This window comes from Thunnus maccoyii, chromosome 24, assembly GCF_910596095.1.
Source record: "Thunnus maccoyii chromosome 24, fThuMac1.1, whole genome shotgun sequence".
NCBI lineage: Eukaryota > Metazoa > Chordata > Actinopteri > Scombriformes > Scombridae > Thunnus > Thunnus maccoyii.
The window spans coordinates 16,085,616-16,104,748 of NC_056556.1; the positions used below are offsets into that span (position 1 = coordinate 16,085,616).

The following is a 19,133-nucleotide window of genomic DNA, read 5'->3' on the forward strand; positions in this document are numbered from 1 at the left end:
GCACCTTTCTAGTCTTCTGACCACTCAAAGTGCTTTTACACTACAAGTCACATTAACCCGTTCACACACACATTCAGGCTTGCCATGCAAGGTGCTAACCTGCTCATCAGTAGAAACTAATCATTCACACACTGATGGCCATTTGGAGCAATTTGGGGTTCAGTATCTTGCCCTAGGACATTTCAATATGTTAACTGAGCCACTACCTCCTGAGCCACAGCTGCTTAATTTCACAAAAAAGTTGAGACAGAGATCTTACTAGGTCAGAACTGTAACATTTCCATAACTTTTCCAACACAGCACCAGTCTGAATTGAATATTGGCACTTCATGTTCCTTCTTTTTATGAACGCTGCATTAGATTTATCACTTAATTATCATATGTTATGCACAACACAAAGAAATCAGTTTAAAGAACCATAAAACACTGTTTCTACTCATGTTAGATAAGCTTTTAAAATTTATATTTTAACTTTGCAGTACAGGGAAAAACCTTTCATACAACAACAATAATAATAGTATTTCCATTTGATTATGAATATCCAGCAACATGTTTTACATACAAAATGTGAACAAACAGAAATTTAATGAGAGTCCCACTTTTCATTCATTTCATGTGCAATGTCAAACTTTAAAAAATATGCAGCAGAATTTGCTGTCTAATAAATTATGTTGTCCTGCAAAAAAGTTGAATCAAAGTTTGTTGCAATGTAGCGCAGCATCAGCTAATCAATTACATGTTACATGTTTCTGCTAGATTACTTTTTATTATGAATCCTTGCATTTTTTAAAATAAATGGCTGTTTTCACACCAGCTACAGCCGTAATGAACATTTACACTAACATCTCTGTCTGAATGACAAGAAGCCATTACTTTAACAGAAGCCAGCAATAGAGTGAATAATGGTGTATCAGTAGGAGGAGGAGGAGATGGGACACTTGTAACTGAGCTGTTATAGCTCCACTTAGTGATTTATAGTAGGTGTATAAGACATGCAGATGAATATCTAGATGGAAATCTCCTGTAAATGGCTGTTTTTGATGACCATAAAATAGTCAACAACCTTGTATGACTTATAGAGGCTTTAAGAGATGCTGTTAGCATTTAGAGCAGGGTAGCAGTGAATACCCAGATGACCTCTGTGCATGTAGAGATTAATGACAGATGGAGTAAGAGGAAGAGACAGGAGAGTAGGTACAGTAGAAGGAGCTAGGTTGATATGAGGGACTAGGGGATAGAGGAGGAGCACGTGGGGGGATGAAAGGGAGGGAAAACAGAGGACATGTGGGCGAGATGAAGTCAGAGGGAAAGACAGAAACTGGGACACCTCAAGTGAGAGACGTGAAAGGAAAAGGGAAGTAACTGGTTACATACTCGGAGATGGGAGGAAGGAATTCATACAGGAAAGACACGCGAAAAGTCAAGAAACAGTGGGATCTGCCTGAAGGCAAAGAGTGGAGGAAAGGGGAGGTGAAGATATTGAATGTTAAACCAGAGATGGAAGGAATGAAGAAGGAAAATGCGGAGACAAAAAGGCGCGTAGACAAAGTGTCTGATAGGGAGAGGAAATCGTGCCAGGAGAAAAAGGAGAGGGTGGGGAAGACTTCAGAGAGGAATCTCCTCAGAAAAGAGCTGCAGACAGAGGGCGGAGTACAGAGGAGAGACCCAAGAGACCGACACAGGGAGAACACTACAGGAGGGAATGAAAGAGAGAATAGAGAAAGAGGGATTAATAGTTAATGGGAGGGTGGTGTTGAAGAATCCTAAAATGTATGTGGGAATGAAAGAAAGGGAGGCATGTGTCTGTGTGTAGGAAAGAACAGCTCAGGCTAGACCAACCAGGGTTTTATGACCTTACCGTCTCTGAGGAAAAACAGGAAGATCCCATTTTTAGCCAAACACAGCAGCTCTCCTGCTGCTGCCTGGTATCAATGCAGTCCCCTGTCTCACACACTGTCTTGCTTACGGCTAACTATAAAAGCTGATAGATTTATAGATGGACCTCTTTTATGACAGGAAGGGTGAAATATTATCCTATATCTGCACTTAAATTCTCAAGTTTGTATCTTTTATCTTCATACTAGATGTGTCCTGCACTCACAGTAGTTAAATATATCTGTCAGGATGACTGCAATTAAACCAGACATGGAAAATTCTCTGTACTGAATTCCATTGATCAAAAAGTCACAGTAGACTTGAACTTTATAGTTCAAACAGTCACAAAGTGCATATAGAGATAAATATAAATTGGTGTACAGAAGGAGCAATTAACAAATAGAGTAGTGATAGTAAGAGGGTATATGACTATGATATATACAGTATGGACAATAATAGTATACGGTAGAATGAGTCTTACCCTAACATTAACCCTAACCTTAACCCTATCCCCAAAACTTAACCCTAACCCTAACATTAACCCTAACCTTAACCCTATCCCCAAAACTTAACCCTAACCCTAACATTAACTCTAAACTTAAACCTATCCCCAAAACTTAACCCTAACCCTAACATTAACCCTAACCTTAACCCTATCCCCAAAACTTAACCCTAACCCTAACATTAACTCTAAACTTAACCCTATCCCCAAAACTTAACCCTAACCCTAACATTAACCCTAACCTTAACCCTATCCCCAAAACTTAACCCTAACCCTAACATTAACTCTAAACTTAACCCTATCCCCAAAACTTAACCCTAACCCTAACCCTAACATTAACCCTAACCCTAACCCTATCCCCAAACCTAACCCTAACATTGACCCTAACCCTAACCCTATCCCCAAAACTCAACCCTAACCCTAACATTGACCCTAACCCTAACCCTATCCCCAAAACTTAACCCTAACCCTAACATTGACCCTAACCCTAACCCTAATCCTAACATTAACCCTAACCCTAACATTGACCCTAACCCTAACCCTAATCCTAACATTAACCGTAACCCTAACCCTTGATTTGCAAAAAGTCTTAATAAGTTAGACTCTTAACAGTTCTTTAACAAACAGGAAATACTTAGTTTTCAGTGTGTAGTTTTATGTGTCAACAACAATATCTTAGCATATTTTCATGGCGCTGGAGAGAAATCAGTCTAAAAGTATATGTCATGGCGAGACAAACTTTATTTGAATAGCACATTCCATACCTGGGGGGAAATCAATATCCTTTCAATATGCTAAAGCTGAAAATTAAAAATGAAAGAAAAATAATGCTTTGTCATAGGCGAGCACACAGGAAAACACATGCACATACACACAGCGTATTGAATGACTGAGACACAATACTCATTATTGAAAGACAATGGAAAAAGGAAACCCATCAAGTTTCTATTCCAGCAACTGGGACCATAAAAAAAAAGCAGCGTCACCAGATTTTATTACAAGGCCTGGGAGCTCATCTAGCATCTCATTGTTCTCCTGCAATATTCTTGGCAGAGATTTAAATAAATGCAATCTGAAGCTAATGTGCTAAAATGTGTAAAAAACAGCAGAATAATTCAAACAAACAAGGCACTCACTGAAACTTTAACTCCTAACAGGCTAAAAAGTGTATTGATGTTCATATTGATTTTGCATCGGTAGAAACAGGTCAGACAAGTGTATGTGTGTCTGTGTAATGGTCTGGTTGGTGTGTTAGCCGGCTGCCTTGGGGGTGTTGTCCTTTGTAAGCTGTGCCATTCATCCCTGTTTGGCCGGCAGCAGGCCCTGCCTCGCTCTGTTGTCCGTCTGTGACTGTAAACACACAGCTAATTAGTGCTCCCTGCAGACTGGAGCACAGCATCTGGTCAGCTTTACACACACGCATGGACACGCACAAACATAGATACATGTGTGCGTGGGTAATTGGACCATATAGATGCAAATGACTCATGTGCATGCACGTGTAGCCACAAACATGAACAATGTAACAAACATTTTCTCAGCCAATCTCTCATGCATCTCTCCTCTATTAACAGACGGCTGCTCCTCACATTCCTGTTTTTCTGGCATTCATCCGATGCCTTATCACAAAGGGGACCCTGCCTGGGCCCCGGGGCCCTGAAGGCTCGTCTCTGTCTGCTTGGCCTTTGATGCCAATCTGAGGGCCAGAGGAAGCCTCTTTTTGTACCCTTGTCAGAACAGACAAGTTGAATATGAACACATTCCTTACAGCCTGGGAGAGTTGTTGTAGAGGGGGCGGGGGTTAAACACATTCACTGCTGGAGACTTCCCAGTTAACATTCCTCGACCGGTCACTCCCGACCAGCAGTGTTAGCGTAGTGGTAATCTACCTTGCTCTTATGGGGCAGTGAGGTACTTTATTTCCTCATCTGAGCTGAGTTTACATTCTGAACCCTTTCCTAGGTGCTGCCAGTCAAGCTGCTCTGTTTGAATGGTTTTGTCTCATGTTTGCTCAGTTTAATAATTGATTCGAAGTAAGGAAGAGGCAGGAACTGACTCAGCACTTGCGCAACTGGCCACTTAACAATGGTCCTGTCTGTGGTGCTCTAAATGCTTAATGCAAGAGAAGGCTATTTCTTGGGTTAACCAAGAGAGTTGCTATCACACTCCCTGCTGCCTCTGTGGAGGAAATGAGCGTTGTCTCTGTGGCTTTTATAAATGATCCTAAAATGTCCCTCTGTCGCCGAAATCATCAGTTTGTTTACATCTGGCAGATTTTCAAGGTTTTGATGTAATCTGGACCTCTTATTTGAGAAATTATCAGTGCACAGTGTGTCACAATCGCCTGTTTGTAGGGTTTCGAAATAATGCAGAAGCTTTGATCTATTGCTGTGATTGACGTCATATTTCTCTAACACATAAGAGACGCACTAATGACATTCTTTGCCATACGATATGGCACAATGCCACAGCTAATTGTAATGACAATCACCTGTTATTTGATTAAAATCACCTGTGTCTTGCGACCAAGATGTCTGCGATTCAATATGATGAATTTCCCTAGAAATTTTGCATTTTCCTGATTCAACCTCAATTGCTCCGTGTCCTCTCCTTAAAACACATCCTCATGCTGCCTATGTGACAATTGGCCTGCCCTAGTTCCTAAATCAAACACACCTACAGTGTCAGTTCAGTTGTACCTCCGTGTAACAATATGAGATTCCAGGCTCAGATTGTGATCATTTCCTGTGATGTAGTTTGGATGTAGTTCAACTACTTTTTGGAAGTAGTTTAGTTTGAAATGCAATTTTTTTTTTGAGAGTAGTTAAGATGTAGTTTAACGACTTTTCCATGTGAAGTAGCTAGTAGTTTGGTAAAGTTTTAAAGTAGTTTCCCCAACACTGGTTTTGGCTGCAGATAACTTTAGTTCAGTAAAGGTTTATAAAAAGGCCCTCTGTTCCTGATGAAGAGATAATTTGATGTCTGCAAAACTCGTCCCGTGTAAGCATCACATAAATGTTCAATTACATTCAGTACATCAGTAAACATAAATCTATTAAAATTCAGTGCAGCGCTTGTTTTTTATAGTATTGATCTGGCAAATAAATAAACAAGGCAAAACTGCGTTAATTATTTTATCACAAAAGTGAATAAAATGAGTTTTAAGTTTGTTGTGGTTACAGGCAAAGATGCTTTTTGGTGACACAAAATTGTCAATTGGCAGATTGGACAGAGATGTTCCTTTTAACTCAGTCAGTAAGGTGTATAATATTAAGGTATCTGTTTAACTATTAAACCTGTTTCTGTCAACAGTAAACACAACTGAAGTAGTTTGTCCAAAAAGAAACACAAAATCCCGAAAAAAAATGCCATCATACCTTTCTTTAGTGAAATGGAAACTATTTTCTTTAAGTACTGCTGTATGATTAAGACATCATGGTAATGCATGAATCATTAAATGAGCAAATGTAGAGTGTATGTTGAATCTTGACTGGTTTAGTAAGGATTTAGTAAGGACTGCATGCTTGTTTTCATCATTTCTCCTCTCAGTTTTTCATTTTCTTTAGATGCAGTGAAATTCTATAGATCAACATGAACAGCGGCCCCCCATCCTCTTTTCACACATCATGTATTTTTTAGTCCAATCTAAACATCTGTCTTGTAACTCTGTTAGCCTTTTATGATGTTATTATCAGCTCTTGTTCATGTGACTGTCACCAGATGGCAAAGCAGGAAGAATGACTGACATTTGAATGTCTAAATAGTTTGTGTGTCTGTGCAAATGGCCCATTAATTAAGGTATGGTTTGTTCTGAGGAAGGAATGGAAGTTACAAGAGAATAAAGGTCAGAAAGTATCTGAAAGTGCTTTCATCAGTGGGTCTGGAGTCATTCTGTGATTCTCCTTTGGGTAATAGGAAGCGCATGCTGCAGGCTAGCATGTGCTGTTGTTCATGCATATTGAGTTATTTCACCACGTGGCCTAAAGAATGACACAGAACACAGTGAGGACTCACACATCGCTGAATATGACCACACAGTTTGAATGAAAAGGGTCCAGTGTTAAGCAGTAAAATCATGTTGTAGGTCAGTTAAACAGCTGTCAGCATCTGCTGTGCCTGTGCCAAATGCAGGTCATCTGAACTGAGCTCTTGTGGCGTCACAACAGAGTTGTAACAGCCACTGAATCCCTATATGTGCTATATGTTGTGAGTTACTGCTTTAAAACTCATTTGCTAGTTTAACATTTAAAGAGCATTTAGATTCATTTACAGTTGTGTTTCTGATCACCTGTCAAATATAAATTTAATATTCACTCTCCTTTTAGCTCCTGAGGGAAATATCTGGCTCTTGAGCTGCAAAACGCCCCTGAACTACATTCACCAGCTAGTTGCTAACTTTGCTGTCAGTATTGGTCAGATAATGTACACTGGGTTTATCGGAGATTTTTTTCTGAAAACAGCAGTGTGCTACATCTGGAAACAATGCTGATGAGAGCTGTGAGAGTGAACCAAAACAGTAAATTTGAAGGCCATAAAACCACAACAATGAGCTGAAAGTTCTAATAATTCTCTGTGGGTTCATTATTATGAGTGAACCCTTTCACATTACACGTAATCATCATTCATTGTTAGTGTGAAAATATTCATTAGAACAGCTTTAATATTTAAATATTAGTTTTAAAGCATTTATCAAGGATGTAATCAGGCCAAAAAATCAACAAGTTGTGTGTCAGTGACAATGAACTGAAATACTAAGAGACACTGATTTCTATATGAAGCTATATTTAAGATTCTGTAATCTGTAGACCAGTTAACTATGTAACTTTTGCCAACCTGTGGCCACAAGTGGCAGTTCTAACTGCAGTTCAAACTAAATCTGTAATGTCAGTTACGCAACAAAATCTACTTAAAGTTTGCTAATATAAGCTAACATCAGCCATCATTAGCTGCTGGTAGCAGCAAAACCCCCGAGTGTGTTGAACTGAGCAAGGGTGTGTTTGTAGCTTATGAATTCAACTTGTTGAGGAAGAATGTGTTATTTCTTCTTTTTAAAGTCTTGCTTTAACCTGTAATGTAGCTCACTTCCAGGAACATAGAGGCAAAATATTATAAATGAGCCAATGATTTATGTTGTATAACATGTGAATACACCCTACTTGTGTATATTTGGTTTTACAGTGATGAGGGACAAGACATGGCATGCTATCTGATCCCCAGTGTAAAGGATCAGGATCTGGGCTACGGTTGCTGCTCAGTAGCAGACACCAGTCCAGAAGGAGATTTAGTGATTTGGGGGCCCTAGGCGAACTCAGTCGTGGTCAGTGTTTCCTCTGAAATAGAAGCAACTGAATCCCTAATAGCAGAAGTGGAGTACAAGTATACAGCTGCATAAAATGGAAATATTAAAGTAAAGTACATGTACTTCATAACTGAAAGCATAATACTTGAATAAATGTACTAGGTTACTTGGTAACTCCACTATATTTACAGAATAATAAGACTTTTGATACAAAATATATGAAGTGATAAAGTATGATGCATCATTCATTATAGATAAAACTACCCACATAACTCAAAATTATGTTAAAATTGACACTCAAATCTTGTTAATAAGGCTGTAATAATGATACAAGTAACATGTAACATAGTAAAACTTTAAATGCAGGACTTTGAATTGTAATGGAGTATTTCTGTATTGTAGTATTGTGAATTTAAGGATCTGTTTCATATCTAAAAGTCATAATAAATCTATAGCTGTTCGGGGCTTCTTTCAGTTGGGGGCCCCAGGCAGTTGCCTACCTTGCTCAATAATAAAATCCACCCTGCATCAGTCTCTGGCTGCCTTGACTCGTTCCCCCTCCCTTTCATGCCGCTCGCTCCTTCTCCTGAATTTTTTCCTGTCACCTCAAACATCTCGTCCTATGTTTTGTTTGTCAGTCTTTATATGGAAGCTATGGTAACTATCACACCGCAGCTCAACATGTCCTATATCTGATTTTTTTTTTTCACTCATGTGTGAAAGATGGATGGACCTGGAAGTTATCATAATTTTTTTAAGTTCCAAGTAATCAGTTATCCAAAAACAAAACATGAATAGCAGTTAAAGCCTCTTCCAGTTCATTTCACTTGTGTTTCTTCTCTCTTTATCATGTAATACCTTTTCTTTTAGGCTGTAATTCTCCTCTCATCCACATTGCAGTGTCCAGGCAGTGCTGCCATTAATGAATCATAATCATATCATATTAATAGAGCTGCAAGAAAATGCAGAGATCTGATTTGCTGTTTACGGCTAGGAGCTCTGAGGGGAATTCATAAAGTTCCAGTGAAATGATGATCATGGTTGCTCACAGTATTAATGCACCATTAATGTCTTTGTCACTCCGCCCTTTCAGGGCCTTCAATTTTCCATGTTCCCATTTTTTTCTTATCCTGTTTATGCTATGAGTCATTTTGAATAAACACCGTTTTTCTGTCAACTCAGAAGATTATTTCCTTTTTCCTCTATTTTCCCCTTTGTGTTTCTCTAATCTTCTCTAATGTATTTTCTTCTGGCTGTTTGGAAAATTGTCCTGATTTGTTGTTCAGTACTTTCATGTTTCAGCATTTAGGGAATTTCCCACCAAGGCAATCATTTATGTATTCCTGATAGATCTTTTACTTCGCAGGTGTTGTCGTCTTGTTTCTCCTCTCCTTTCCTCCGTCAGAGTCACCTTGTATCGCCTCTGTCCATCCCCCTCTTCTCTTGTAGTTTCTCTTTTTGTCATTCTGTTTTTTTGTTTTCGACTCGGTACGTGGGGTACTTTGTATTCACCTTCTTCTCTCTGTTTTTAGAGCTCAACCTCTCACGCCAGCGTTGAGCTACCTGGATTTTAATTAAAACACTTCCCTTGGCTAAAACTCATCTTTATTCTCTGTCTCCCACATCTTGTCTTCTTTTCTCCAGTATCCAGCGGGCAGCACTTGCCATCTTAGAGCACTACTACTGTGACTTCCCAGTACATAACCCGGCTTTGCTTTCCGCCTCCAAGTCCCGCGCCGCTAAGCACCTGGCCGGCCTCAAGGTCTACAACGTGGATGGTGAGTTCCCAGCAGGCCCCGCTGAGGGTGAGTGGGATGGTCTTTGAACTCCATGTTGTGTGTTTGTCAGTGCTTTTTGTTTTTCTGTGTGCTTTCTGGTGTGGTGGGAGCCTCGAAAGTCTGCTTTTGCTTCCTAACGCCAGCCTTCTTAGATAGAACATATGAAGGTTTCTACTTCAAAATAATGTGTTTTGTTTCTTGATTTGATGATTTACATTGCCTGTCTTGTTCTCTCTTAAAAGAAGAATTGCACATTTTAATGCATTAACTACAAATTGCATAGTTAAAGGAACAGTTTGACATTTTAGGAAACGCAAAATACTCTCATTTCTGTGTTCTACATATGAATCTACAGCCTGGAGACTGTTAGCTTAACTTAGCATGAAGACTGGAAAAAAGGAGAAACAGCCAGCCTGACTCTTAGAAAATGATTAAAAAAAAGATTTCATCACAATTTCCCAAAACCCATGTTGACATAATGCTTGTTTTGTTTGATTTATAGTCCAAATCCCAAAGATCAGGTTGACCGTAAAATACAGAATCATCCCGTAATTGGAAACTAAAAGACAGGGCAGTTTATATGAGATGAAAGGAAACCTTCTTGCTCTGTTATCCCTCAGCCAGTCTGTCATATTATGTTCCACTATCAGTGAACTGCTCTGCAAGGTTGTATGTATGTTAAACTTCAAATCTAAACCTCCAGAAAACCAACAAGGTGGTGAAAATGACATTAAAAAAGAGCTAAAGTCAGCGCGGCACATCAAGCAGAGAGAAACCAGCTGCAGTGCCAAAGGACACAGACAAACAGAGTACAACGCAAAAAAAAAAAGGGAGGATAGACAGGACACACATGGCCACTGTGTGCTCTATTTTTTTATTTAAGGACATGAGTTTTGTTTGCAAATGTGTCAGCACAGTCTGTAATTCTATTGCTTTTTATCTGCTGGGACAAGAATGTGAATAAATATTTACATACATGATTGCAAAGCAGAAATTATTTGGTGTCCCACAGTTTAATATGTGGGCAATTGTGCATGTTATGTGCAGTATCTAAAAATAACCGTTAATTGTTTGATGTGCAGAGCTTTAAGCCTCACAGCTATGTGGGCATTTCAAAACCAGCATGGTCCGGCTGAGTGTGCACATTTAGGCCAAAATCCAGCTGCATGGCAGAGACACTGATGTTGTAGAGCCAGAATCTGTCTGGTAAATGGTTGAAGCCATTGCAGTGTGCTTGATGTGATTATGTATTGTATGTATAGGACTTCTCACAACCGAGTATGTAATTAGGTATTATGTTATAAATCTGCTTCTGAAGGGTAAGGCATGTGTAAGACTGATTGTTTTGGATAAGATGAGCATTATGCAAATATTTGTTATAGTATATCCACAGTAGTCAGAGCTCTTTAGTCTAAGGTCATATATAGTCCCCCACACCCTAACCCACACCCCCGACGCTGGTGTTCTGTATTTCTATTTCAGGAAGGTGGCAACCCTCCCAAACATACTCAGTTTACCAAACCAAAAACCAGTAAATATTCATATTCAAGAAGCTGGAACCACTCGAACCTTTTTGTACATTTGTACTTTTTCAAACTGCTCGCGACTGCATTAGTACTTAGCATTAATTCAACAATAATTTTCCGAGTCGCTACCCTGTCACATATTACACATTTCAAGCAGGTTTCAAGTCTCTGCAAGTTGATTTTTCCTTCTGTGCTGGAATGCGTGTAAAAGAAACAGCTGCCTGGGAGGAAAAGGAATCAATCTGCAAACATGGCATATTTGGAAAATTGTCGACAGTGATATAAAACGTTGGTGATTTGTAATTAATGGGTTAGAACATGCAAAAAACACAAGTGTGGTCATTTGATATCCGCTTCAGTAAACCCTCCAGTACATTTAGAGCAGGTGGGAATGAGATTTGAGCAATTTCTTAACCGCTCGGCTCAACTTTTGACTTTTCTCCTTTCTCCTCATGTGTCTCTTTACACTGGCGCTAACCCTTAAAGACCTCTTTAGAGCTAAACTGAAAGCCTACCTCTTGGACAGTAAGTAAATTCAATGCTGCTTTTAACTAAAACACACTCACAGGCTGCCGGTGTTCACTTTATAAAAGCTATCCTTAAATCTCTGTCCTTGAAGCTAAATGAAAACCTCCTTCCCAGACACAAACTCACTCACTCCTCTTCACTCTTTGCATGCCACAGGTGGATGAAAAAGTTCAAAGTCGTCCATACAACAGCTGGTGGAATGTAACACAAACCCTCTATTAAATTATCACTCTCCCTTAAGTGTACTCAAGCTTCACTTAAGTGCACTAACTTGACTCCCTCTTCCTTTTTTTTTTTTTTTTTTCTGCTGCCATTCGTCTCCCTCCTTCCCTCCTTCCTCCTCTCACATGTTAGCAGGAGACTAGTCTGAGACGGCTGATAAATCAATAGCTATTACTCCGCCGGTCTTGTCGTTTCTCTCTCGTGTCTCGTCCTCCTTCATTTTCATCCTGCAGCAGCAGCTGCTCAGGGACCTCTCTCCGTTTTTCTCTCTTTCCCTCTCTCTCTCTTGTCTGGAGCTTTTACCTCCCGCTCCTCGCTCCTTTTTATCCCTCCCTCTGTCTTTCTGCAGAATTGTAATAAATAAGTCGAACCCTCGGGGGGAGGGGGCAGACAATTATTTTTCCTTGATTAAAGGTGGACAAGTATGTCAGTTCACACCTGTAATTTTGAATGGGGGGGGGGGGGCTTTTAAATCACAACACCCCCCCCCCCAATGAAGTGACAGTTGATGACTATCAGGCATTGGCGATGCACAACCCTATTTTGCACTTTAATATGACCCCAATGGGACGTCAGTTGAGTAGGTGGTCCTTCAGTGTAGCTTCACGTACACACTGCTAAAAGAATGTAGCCATAAGCAGCTCAGACCGCATCCAAAGTGGTCTGAGCCATCAACTCTCAATGAGTCCTGGATGCGTCTTGGGCACGTTCACACCTGTATATAGAGATGTCCACTTGTGATTGGATCACCCAAGATGCATGTTAATTCCAGGTGTGAACAAGGCCAAAGAGTGGTGAAGCCCCGAGCGCAGAGCAGCCGTAACACTCAATTACGCTGCATCCAAACTGGGTTCAGGTGATTTTATGATGCCTGACAAGCTATTTGGTCCTTATATTGTTTTCTCAGCTCTACATATTGGGAATTGGAATTGAATCCCAACGGATAAAAGGGGGGGGGGGGGGTTTTGCAGCTCTTTTTTGCAAAGCAATTCTCCAAACGTGGTTAAAACGGACACTTTTTTTTTTTTTTTCTTTTGTCCTTTCAACGTAACATTTCTCACCCCGTAAATCCCATCTAGCAGCAGTAATACTAAGTGCGGGATGTGCTGAAAACTCCCTTCTGCTCTGCCATGAATTATTCTGTTCATGCATGATCCCTGGCCCGCATGAATAATTCACCAGGTCTGCCTTCTTTTAACCTGCATTAACATCAGGCCGGGCTCGTCAGCAGCCTCCTCTCCTAATTCCAAAAGTGTAAACTTTTGAAGTTGCTCAAGTCGCTTATTTAATTGGACGCCCCGTGTCTCCTGAAGGCACTGAGTGGCAGAGTAATGGGAATGTTTGGATAGCAGTAGCCGTACGTGGGAGAGCACTGCGTTTTAGATTTTCAAATGATCGTACCACTCGGAACAATTAAAAATTACGACTTGTGCGTGCGGTTATTCTTGACTGCTCCTGGGGCTTTAATATCCCTGGTGATAAAAGGAAATGGACCGAGGTTTATGTGCATTAATAATCAACCTCCTCCACTCACATTGCACTTTATGTCATCACCAAAGAATCCCTTGTTGCTTTACCTTCCTGTCTAAAGCTGTGATCGACGCTGTGAAACATCTCATCTCTCTCTCACGACAGGTCCAGGGAACAACGCAGCAGCAGGACTGGCCCACTCTCAGTCCAGAGCCATGATCGCAGCCGCTGCCCGCCGCAGAGACACCAGCCACAACGAGCTGTACTACGAGGAGGCCGAGCACGAGAGGCGCGTCCGCAAGCGCAGAGCCCGGTGAGTCAAAACAACGGAAAATAGATTACAATTCAAGGAGCCTAAACTTGATTAAGACATCAGCCAGGCTAAGGCAAAGCTAGAGCTAGATGGAGCTCTAGTTGAGCTATGGAATATGAACTACATAAATGAATAAACAAAGAATAACTAGATTGCTCCATCATGAGACATTAGCTTTGTTTTGCGTGTTTCCTCCCAGGCTGGTGGTGGCAGTAGAGGAGGCGTTCACCCACATCAAGCACTTGCAGGAGGAGGAGCAGAAGAAGGCTCCGGGGGACGTGATGGACCCGCGAGAGGCAGCGCAAGCCATCTTCCCATCCATGGCTCGAGCCCTGCAGAAGTACCTGAGGACCACCAAGCAGCAGCATTGCCACAGCATGGAGAGCATCCAGCAGCACCTGGCCTTCTGCATCACCAACAACATGACGCCCAAGGTCAGACCTTTGACCTTAACTGCACGGCAGTCAGGATTATTTGAGAGGTTTAATTTTATGCACTTCTTTAAGATATGTCAGAAGGTTATAAGCATGTTTCTGTGTGTTTTTCCCTCCTGCCCAGGCGTTCCTAGAGAGCTACCTGAGCCCGGGTCCGACCCTGCAGTACAGCCGGGACCACTGGATGGCCCGTCATTGGACGCTGATCAGCGAGGCGTCAGTCACCAGCGGCCTGAAAGACGGCACTGTCTTCGTGCTCAAGTCTGTGGACTTCAGCCTGGTGGTTACTTCTAAGAAGATCCCCTACATCCAAATGTCAGAGGAATACATCGACCCCAAGTCACACAAGTTTGTCCTGCGGTTACAGTCCGAGACCTCAGTGTAGGACTCCAAGCTTTTTTTTTTTTTAACAAATTTTTATTCCTCACGCTGTTTCGTTGCTCTCAAATGTTTTCATTTTGGGTTTGCAGTTTTTATTTTTACTTTTTTTTTTTTTTTTTGTTGGAATTTTTATATATTATATATGAATCTATATATATTACACACATGTTTGAATATATTGATCTTTTTATGTTTGATTTGGATGAAAAACAAAAGAAAGAAACATGATTTTGACGCAGGATTACAGACTTTTTAAAAAAAAAAAAAGGTTGTGTGCACATATGTGTGAGTGTATGTGTATATGTGCTGTACGTGTGTATGCATGTGTGTCATTTCGTGTCAACACAATCACTCGTTCTTTTTTACATTTGAGATGCTGGAGCCAAACATGATGGGAACATTTGTTTCTGACGATCCGACGGAGACTTTGTGATCACTCCTTTATTTCCACGGGACAGACAGACAGACAGACAGACAGACAAACCACTAAAGACTGCAATGGTGTGACTTGGATTTTGATATTTGAAGCCTGACGGAAACACATGACAAATATCCTGCCTGTGCTGCAACATTTGAAAGTATTCGGAGACTCTTTTTGGACGTCGACAGATTCGAATGGATTTCATTCTCTCCATGAACAGAAGGATTAATCTCCCCTTAAAAACAAACCAAATTTAAAAAAATGAAATTCAATCAGACTTTGCATTAAATGCACATTTATGTATGTTTATAAATTAAATGACTACGCTTAAAAAGGAGTGGAAATCTCAGCCTGCTCAAAAAGGATGTTGGACTACTTTCCTCTGGCCACAGTCTCCTCATCAGTACTTCAGGACGTCTACACAGCTCTGGACAAACGCTTTTCTTGACAGTTGAGATGTCAAATTCCAACCCGTGTCACGTCCAGCCTAAGCAGCACCCTCGAAAGCTATATTTAGCAGCCAAAGTGGGACGCTTTGCGTTGTTTTGGGACATGAGTCTTCTCCAGGTGCAACGGAGCAAAATCACTTTCCACTCCAGTTGGGAACAACACACACACACACACACACACACACGCTATGTTTAAAACGCTGCAGTGAACTCAGCATGAACCAGATCATGCAGTAAAGAGATCCTCAGAGATGCACACACATCAAAACAAATTCCCAAAACATTTGCCCTGCCTCATCGGTTCAGTAACCTTCTCAGGTCTTTCATGTCTGCCGTATCTGCCTGACGTGATGGAAAGGGAAGGCAGAGCAGAGTGAAAACAGCCGCGATGTCTAAAATAAAAAAGTACTACTGATTACTTCAAACCAGATTTCCCCCTATGTGGGTTACTTCTAAATATTTAAAGTATGATCTCATCTATCAGGGCTTGCACGGTTCGCGTGTATCACTAGAACTCATTATAGATGACACTGAATCAACAGTGCATCAAAAGTGTGAAGGGTGGAACCTCCTTCCCAACTGGACCATCTGGTTTTCCCCATGCTACCTTGTCTCGTCAAACATGCTCACAGTGAATACCTTGAGGTCAGCTGTGTCGAATGTTTCGTCACGTCACTGGACTGACTCAGAAGGCATTTTTCTAACAATTCAATTCAAGATAATCCTACTAAAATGACTTGTAAGGTTCTGTCAACACACAAACTTGAAGTGTAAGCCCCCCCTACTGATATGGTTAATTCCATAAAGGTAAAATAAAGGTAAAAAAAAATCATATTGATCTTTATAACTCACTCAAGAGGCAAAATGTGTCATGCTAATAATATCTCCTGTAGCTATGAGCAGTGTTGTCCCCTACTGCCCCCTGGCTGGTGAACCTGAAATTGTCAGTTTCAACATGTTTTCACACAAAACATAAAGATACTGTTCATTTTTGCAAAAACCTTTCACTGTAAAAAATTGCTAAACCACCTGGACAGAACTCCAAAAGACATTATTGCTGTTTCCTACATAATGCAGCAACAGCAAATACCTTTTTTTAACAGCTGCCACTGGTCATATTTTGTACCTACTGACAGATGAACTTTGTATGATCCCAATGTGACTGTGCCTCCTGTTTTTACACTGTATCTATTTATGTAAACGAGCATGTGTGTATGTATGCCATTCCAGTTCACATGACCAGCCTTCCCCCCCCCCCCCTAATCCCCACCACCACCACCCCCCCCTTTACCCCGGTCTCCTCTACATCACCGTTTGTCACGCTGTTGCCAGGTTACAGTCCTCTGTCATGGTTTGGTTTTTGTTGGACAGCTTTATGATGACGTGACAATGTTAAGACGTTTCAGTTTCACAGCATTAGCATTTGTAAAAGAAGAAACAATAAACATTTTTATGAACATTTGTAAAACTGCCGTGTGTCGGGGTTGCTGTTGAGATTATGCAGTGAATGGCCCTGATTTGTCACCAAAAGGTCATTTTTTATGTTTGTTACTTATTTAAATAGTGCTGAGAAGAAGCTCACCCAGTGTTTTGCTCAAGCAAAGTGACACTACTGTCTTTTCAACCTTTGACCTTTTTGTAGCGGGATCATGGCCTCCATATCAAGGCCACATCCTGAACCAGATTCACACACATTCACTTCAGTTTCTGAATTTAATTGCATTTAAAGGATAATTCCATCCTTTGATATTTCTAACATTTGAGAACTAATAATGATGCCCGGTTTCATTGTTGAATTTATTTTTTTTTAAACTTTTACCTCTTCCCAGAATGAGGATTCTTAATTGACCTGCTCTGACGTTAAGTAAGAATCCCCTAAAATATTAGTTTGCACCTGAAAATACTTCGTACTACGGAAGCCAAGTACAGCCATATGGTTGCGAAAAAAATTAAAATGATTTTACCTCATTATCTTGAGATTGTGAGTTAATTGTCTCCTTATGCCAAGATTACAGCCTTGACAATTATGCTGTCTCGAGATAAATACTGGGCCTTTTCTTGAGATAATGGGATAAATATGTTGTTTTCATGAGGAAACAATTGGTCATTTAGTTATTCCATCATGTCAGGAAAACAATCTTTTCTTTTTTCAAGATAATTATCCCTTTATTATGAGGAAACAACTCTGCTATCCTGAGTTGATGAATTCTTACTAATAAAATAAAATGATTGCGACCATGGCCGTTCTAGGCTTCCATATCAGACAGTGATGTTTATCAATGATTTAAATTTGTCCCTTTTTCCCTGTAATAACACTAAACTGCTATCAAACTGCGTAGCTCTGGTGCAGTTTCAGGTGTACAGCATCTTTCATTACATGTTTCCCATTCTTCCAAACTTACTCCTCAGTATCTCCATATACACTAGTTTCTTGGCCCAGCTGCAGGCCTGCTAACACTCTCCTCTGTCGCTGCCCATTAATCGTCTGGCCCTGCTATGTGACACACCGGAGCAAAAATATCAGCTTTTTCGGCCTTATTTCGATGGCTTTTTGTTGTCATGGAGCTCAATGGTAATTGGCTTGCCGTCAGCCTGTCAAAGCGGCGCAGCCGGGCCTTGTGGGTAAATGAATGTCAGTGTCAGTGTCCAGTGCTGAAAACGAACAACCTCATCCCTCCTCGAGCCCAGGGCGCAAGACCGCCTGTCGGAACTCATCTGTCCCCAGCTTAATCCCCCTCCCGTACCCGCCTGCTCTGTGCAGGACCGGGACGAGGAGGAGAGATAGATAGAGAGAAAAATGAGGAGCATTTGCATCTAAATGGAATGTTTTTCTTCCCTTCATTCCTTCCTCTCTATTTGCTTGGTAATGACTTGGTTATGTGCAGATCGAGGCATGAGAGGAAATCCCTTCAGCTTCTAGTGGCTTCAGCTTTGAACAGTGCTAAGAGAGATAGACATTGATACATTGTACTCCTGTCCTTTCTTTGTTCTCTGCTGTTTTATATTGAACCTCACACCTACTGTGTTACTGTCATCCTTGGTACAGTAACATCTCTTGAGAGTAAGGAGGTATGTGTGTGTGAGAGAGAGAGATAAGTCCTTCTGCCCTCCTTTTAGTCAGCGTCCATGTAAAACACCATCACACTTGACATTCACAGGATTATGTAACCTAAAGGCCCTGCAGAACATCACAACACTTCCTCCATGACACCGTCTGCTTCTCTTTCCTTAGAAGAGAGTGTGACATGTCGTCTTGCCTCAGGTCACATTTAAATGCACACACACAGAGTTTATTGTCCTCTCTATGTATAGCATGGATTGTGTGCGAATCCTTATGATATAAACATCCTGTTTACACACTGCATCATATCCACCTCCAGGGGAACCGTGATTCTTGCATGGTCCTGTATTATTAATTCATGGCCAGCGTTACTGGTTCAGCAGGAGTGTGCTTGCTCCTTATGCAGTTTGTTGGACCCTGGTGGGCAGCCTTTGAGCCTCTCAACCCTGACTCCCTTACCCCCGACCTCCCCCGGCCTCTCCGTCCAGGTCCCTACTCCCATTAGGAGGCATAACGATGCTGAATTATTCACTGGTGTTTGAATAATTCAAGGCAAAAATGTTCATTGATGGAGGGAGAAAATGTTCCAATCTGCTGTCTTGAGCATCAGTCTGGACCTTCTTAATGAGGGAGAACTGAAGTGTGCGATCTCACATACACACCTTAAAAATAGCAGAGCTAATTCATATGAAAAGACATGCACATAGTTGTGTTATGTGTTTTTATTAACTATTTTACATCCTGGCATTTTTTGCGGGAAAAAGTGCATTTTTAATACTTTTCTGTTCTTTTGATGCAGGTTTGTAAGTGCTCGTCTATAAACATTTAATATATAGAACTATTGATTTTTCCATCACAAGTAAACAATTCAAGT

The 19,133-nt window shown here is 40.9% G+C and overlaps 1 protein-coding gene across 3 annotated transcripts in view; it reads left to right on the top strand.

Moving 5' to 3' along the window:
* LOC121892112 (vang-like protein 1) overlaps positions 1–16,668 on the top strand; it is a 59,023-nt gene extending 42,355 nt beyond the window's left edge. For 2 of the 3 annotated variants that reach the window (XM_042404937.1, XM_042404938.1), the window contains exons 6-9: positions 9,321–9,481; positions 13,366–13,513; positions 13,713–13,947; positions 14,072–16,668. In XM_042404937.1, the coding sequence (XP_042260871.1) occupies positions 9,321–9,481; positions 13,366–13,513; positions 13,713–13,947; positions 14,072–14,332 (805 nt within the window). In that variant the 3' untranslated portion in view covers positions 14,333–16,668. The remainder of the gene's footprint in view (positions 1–9,320; positions 9,482–13,365; positions 13,514–13,712; positions 13,948–14,071) is intronic. The other variant, XM_042404939.1, reaches the window with a different exon arrangement.
* The last annotated feature ends 2,465 nt before the right edge of the window (positions 16,669–19,133 follow it).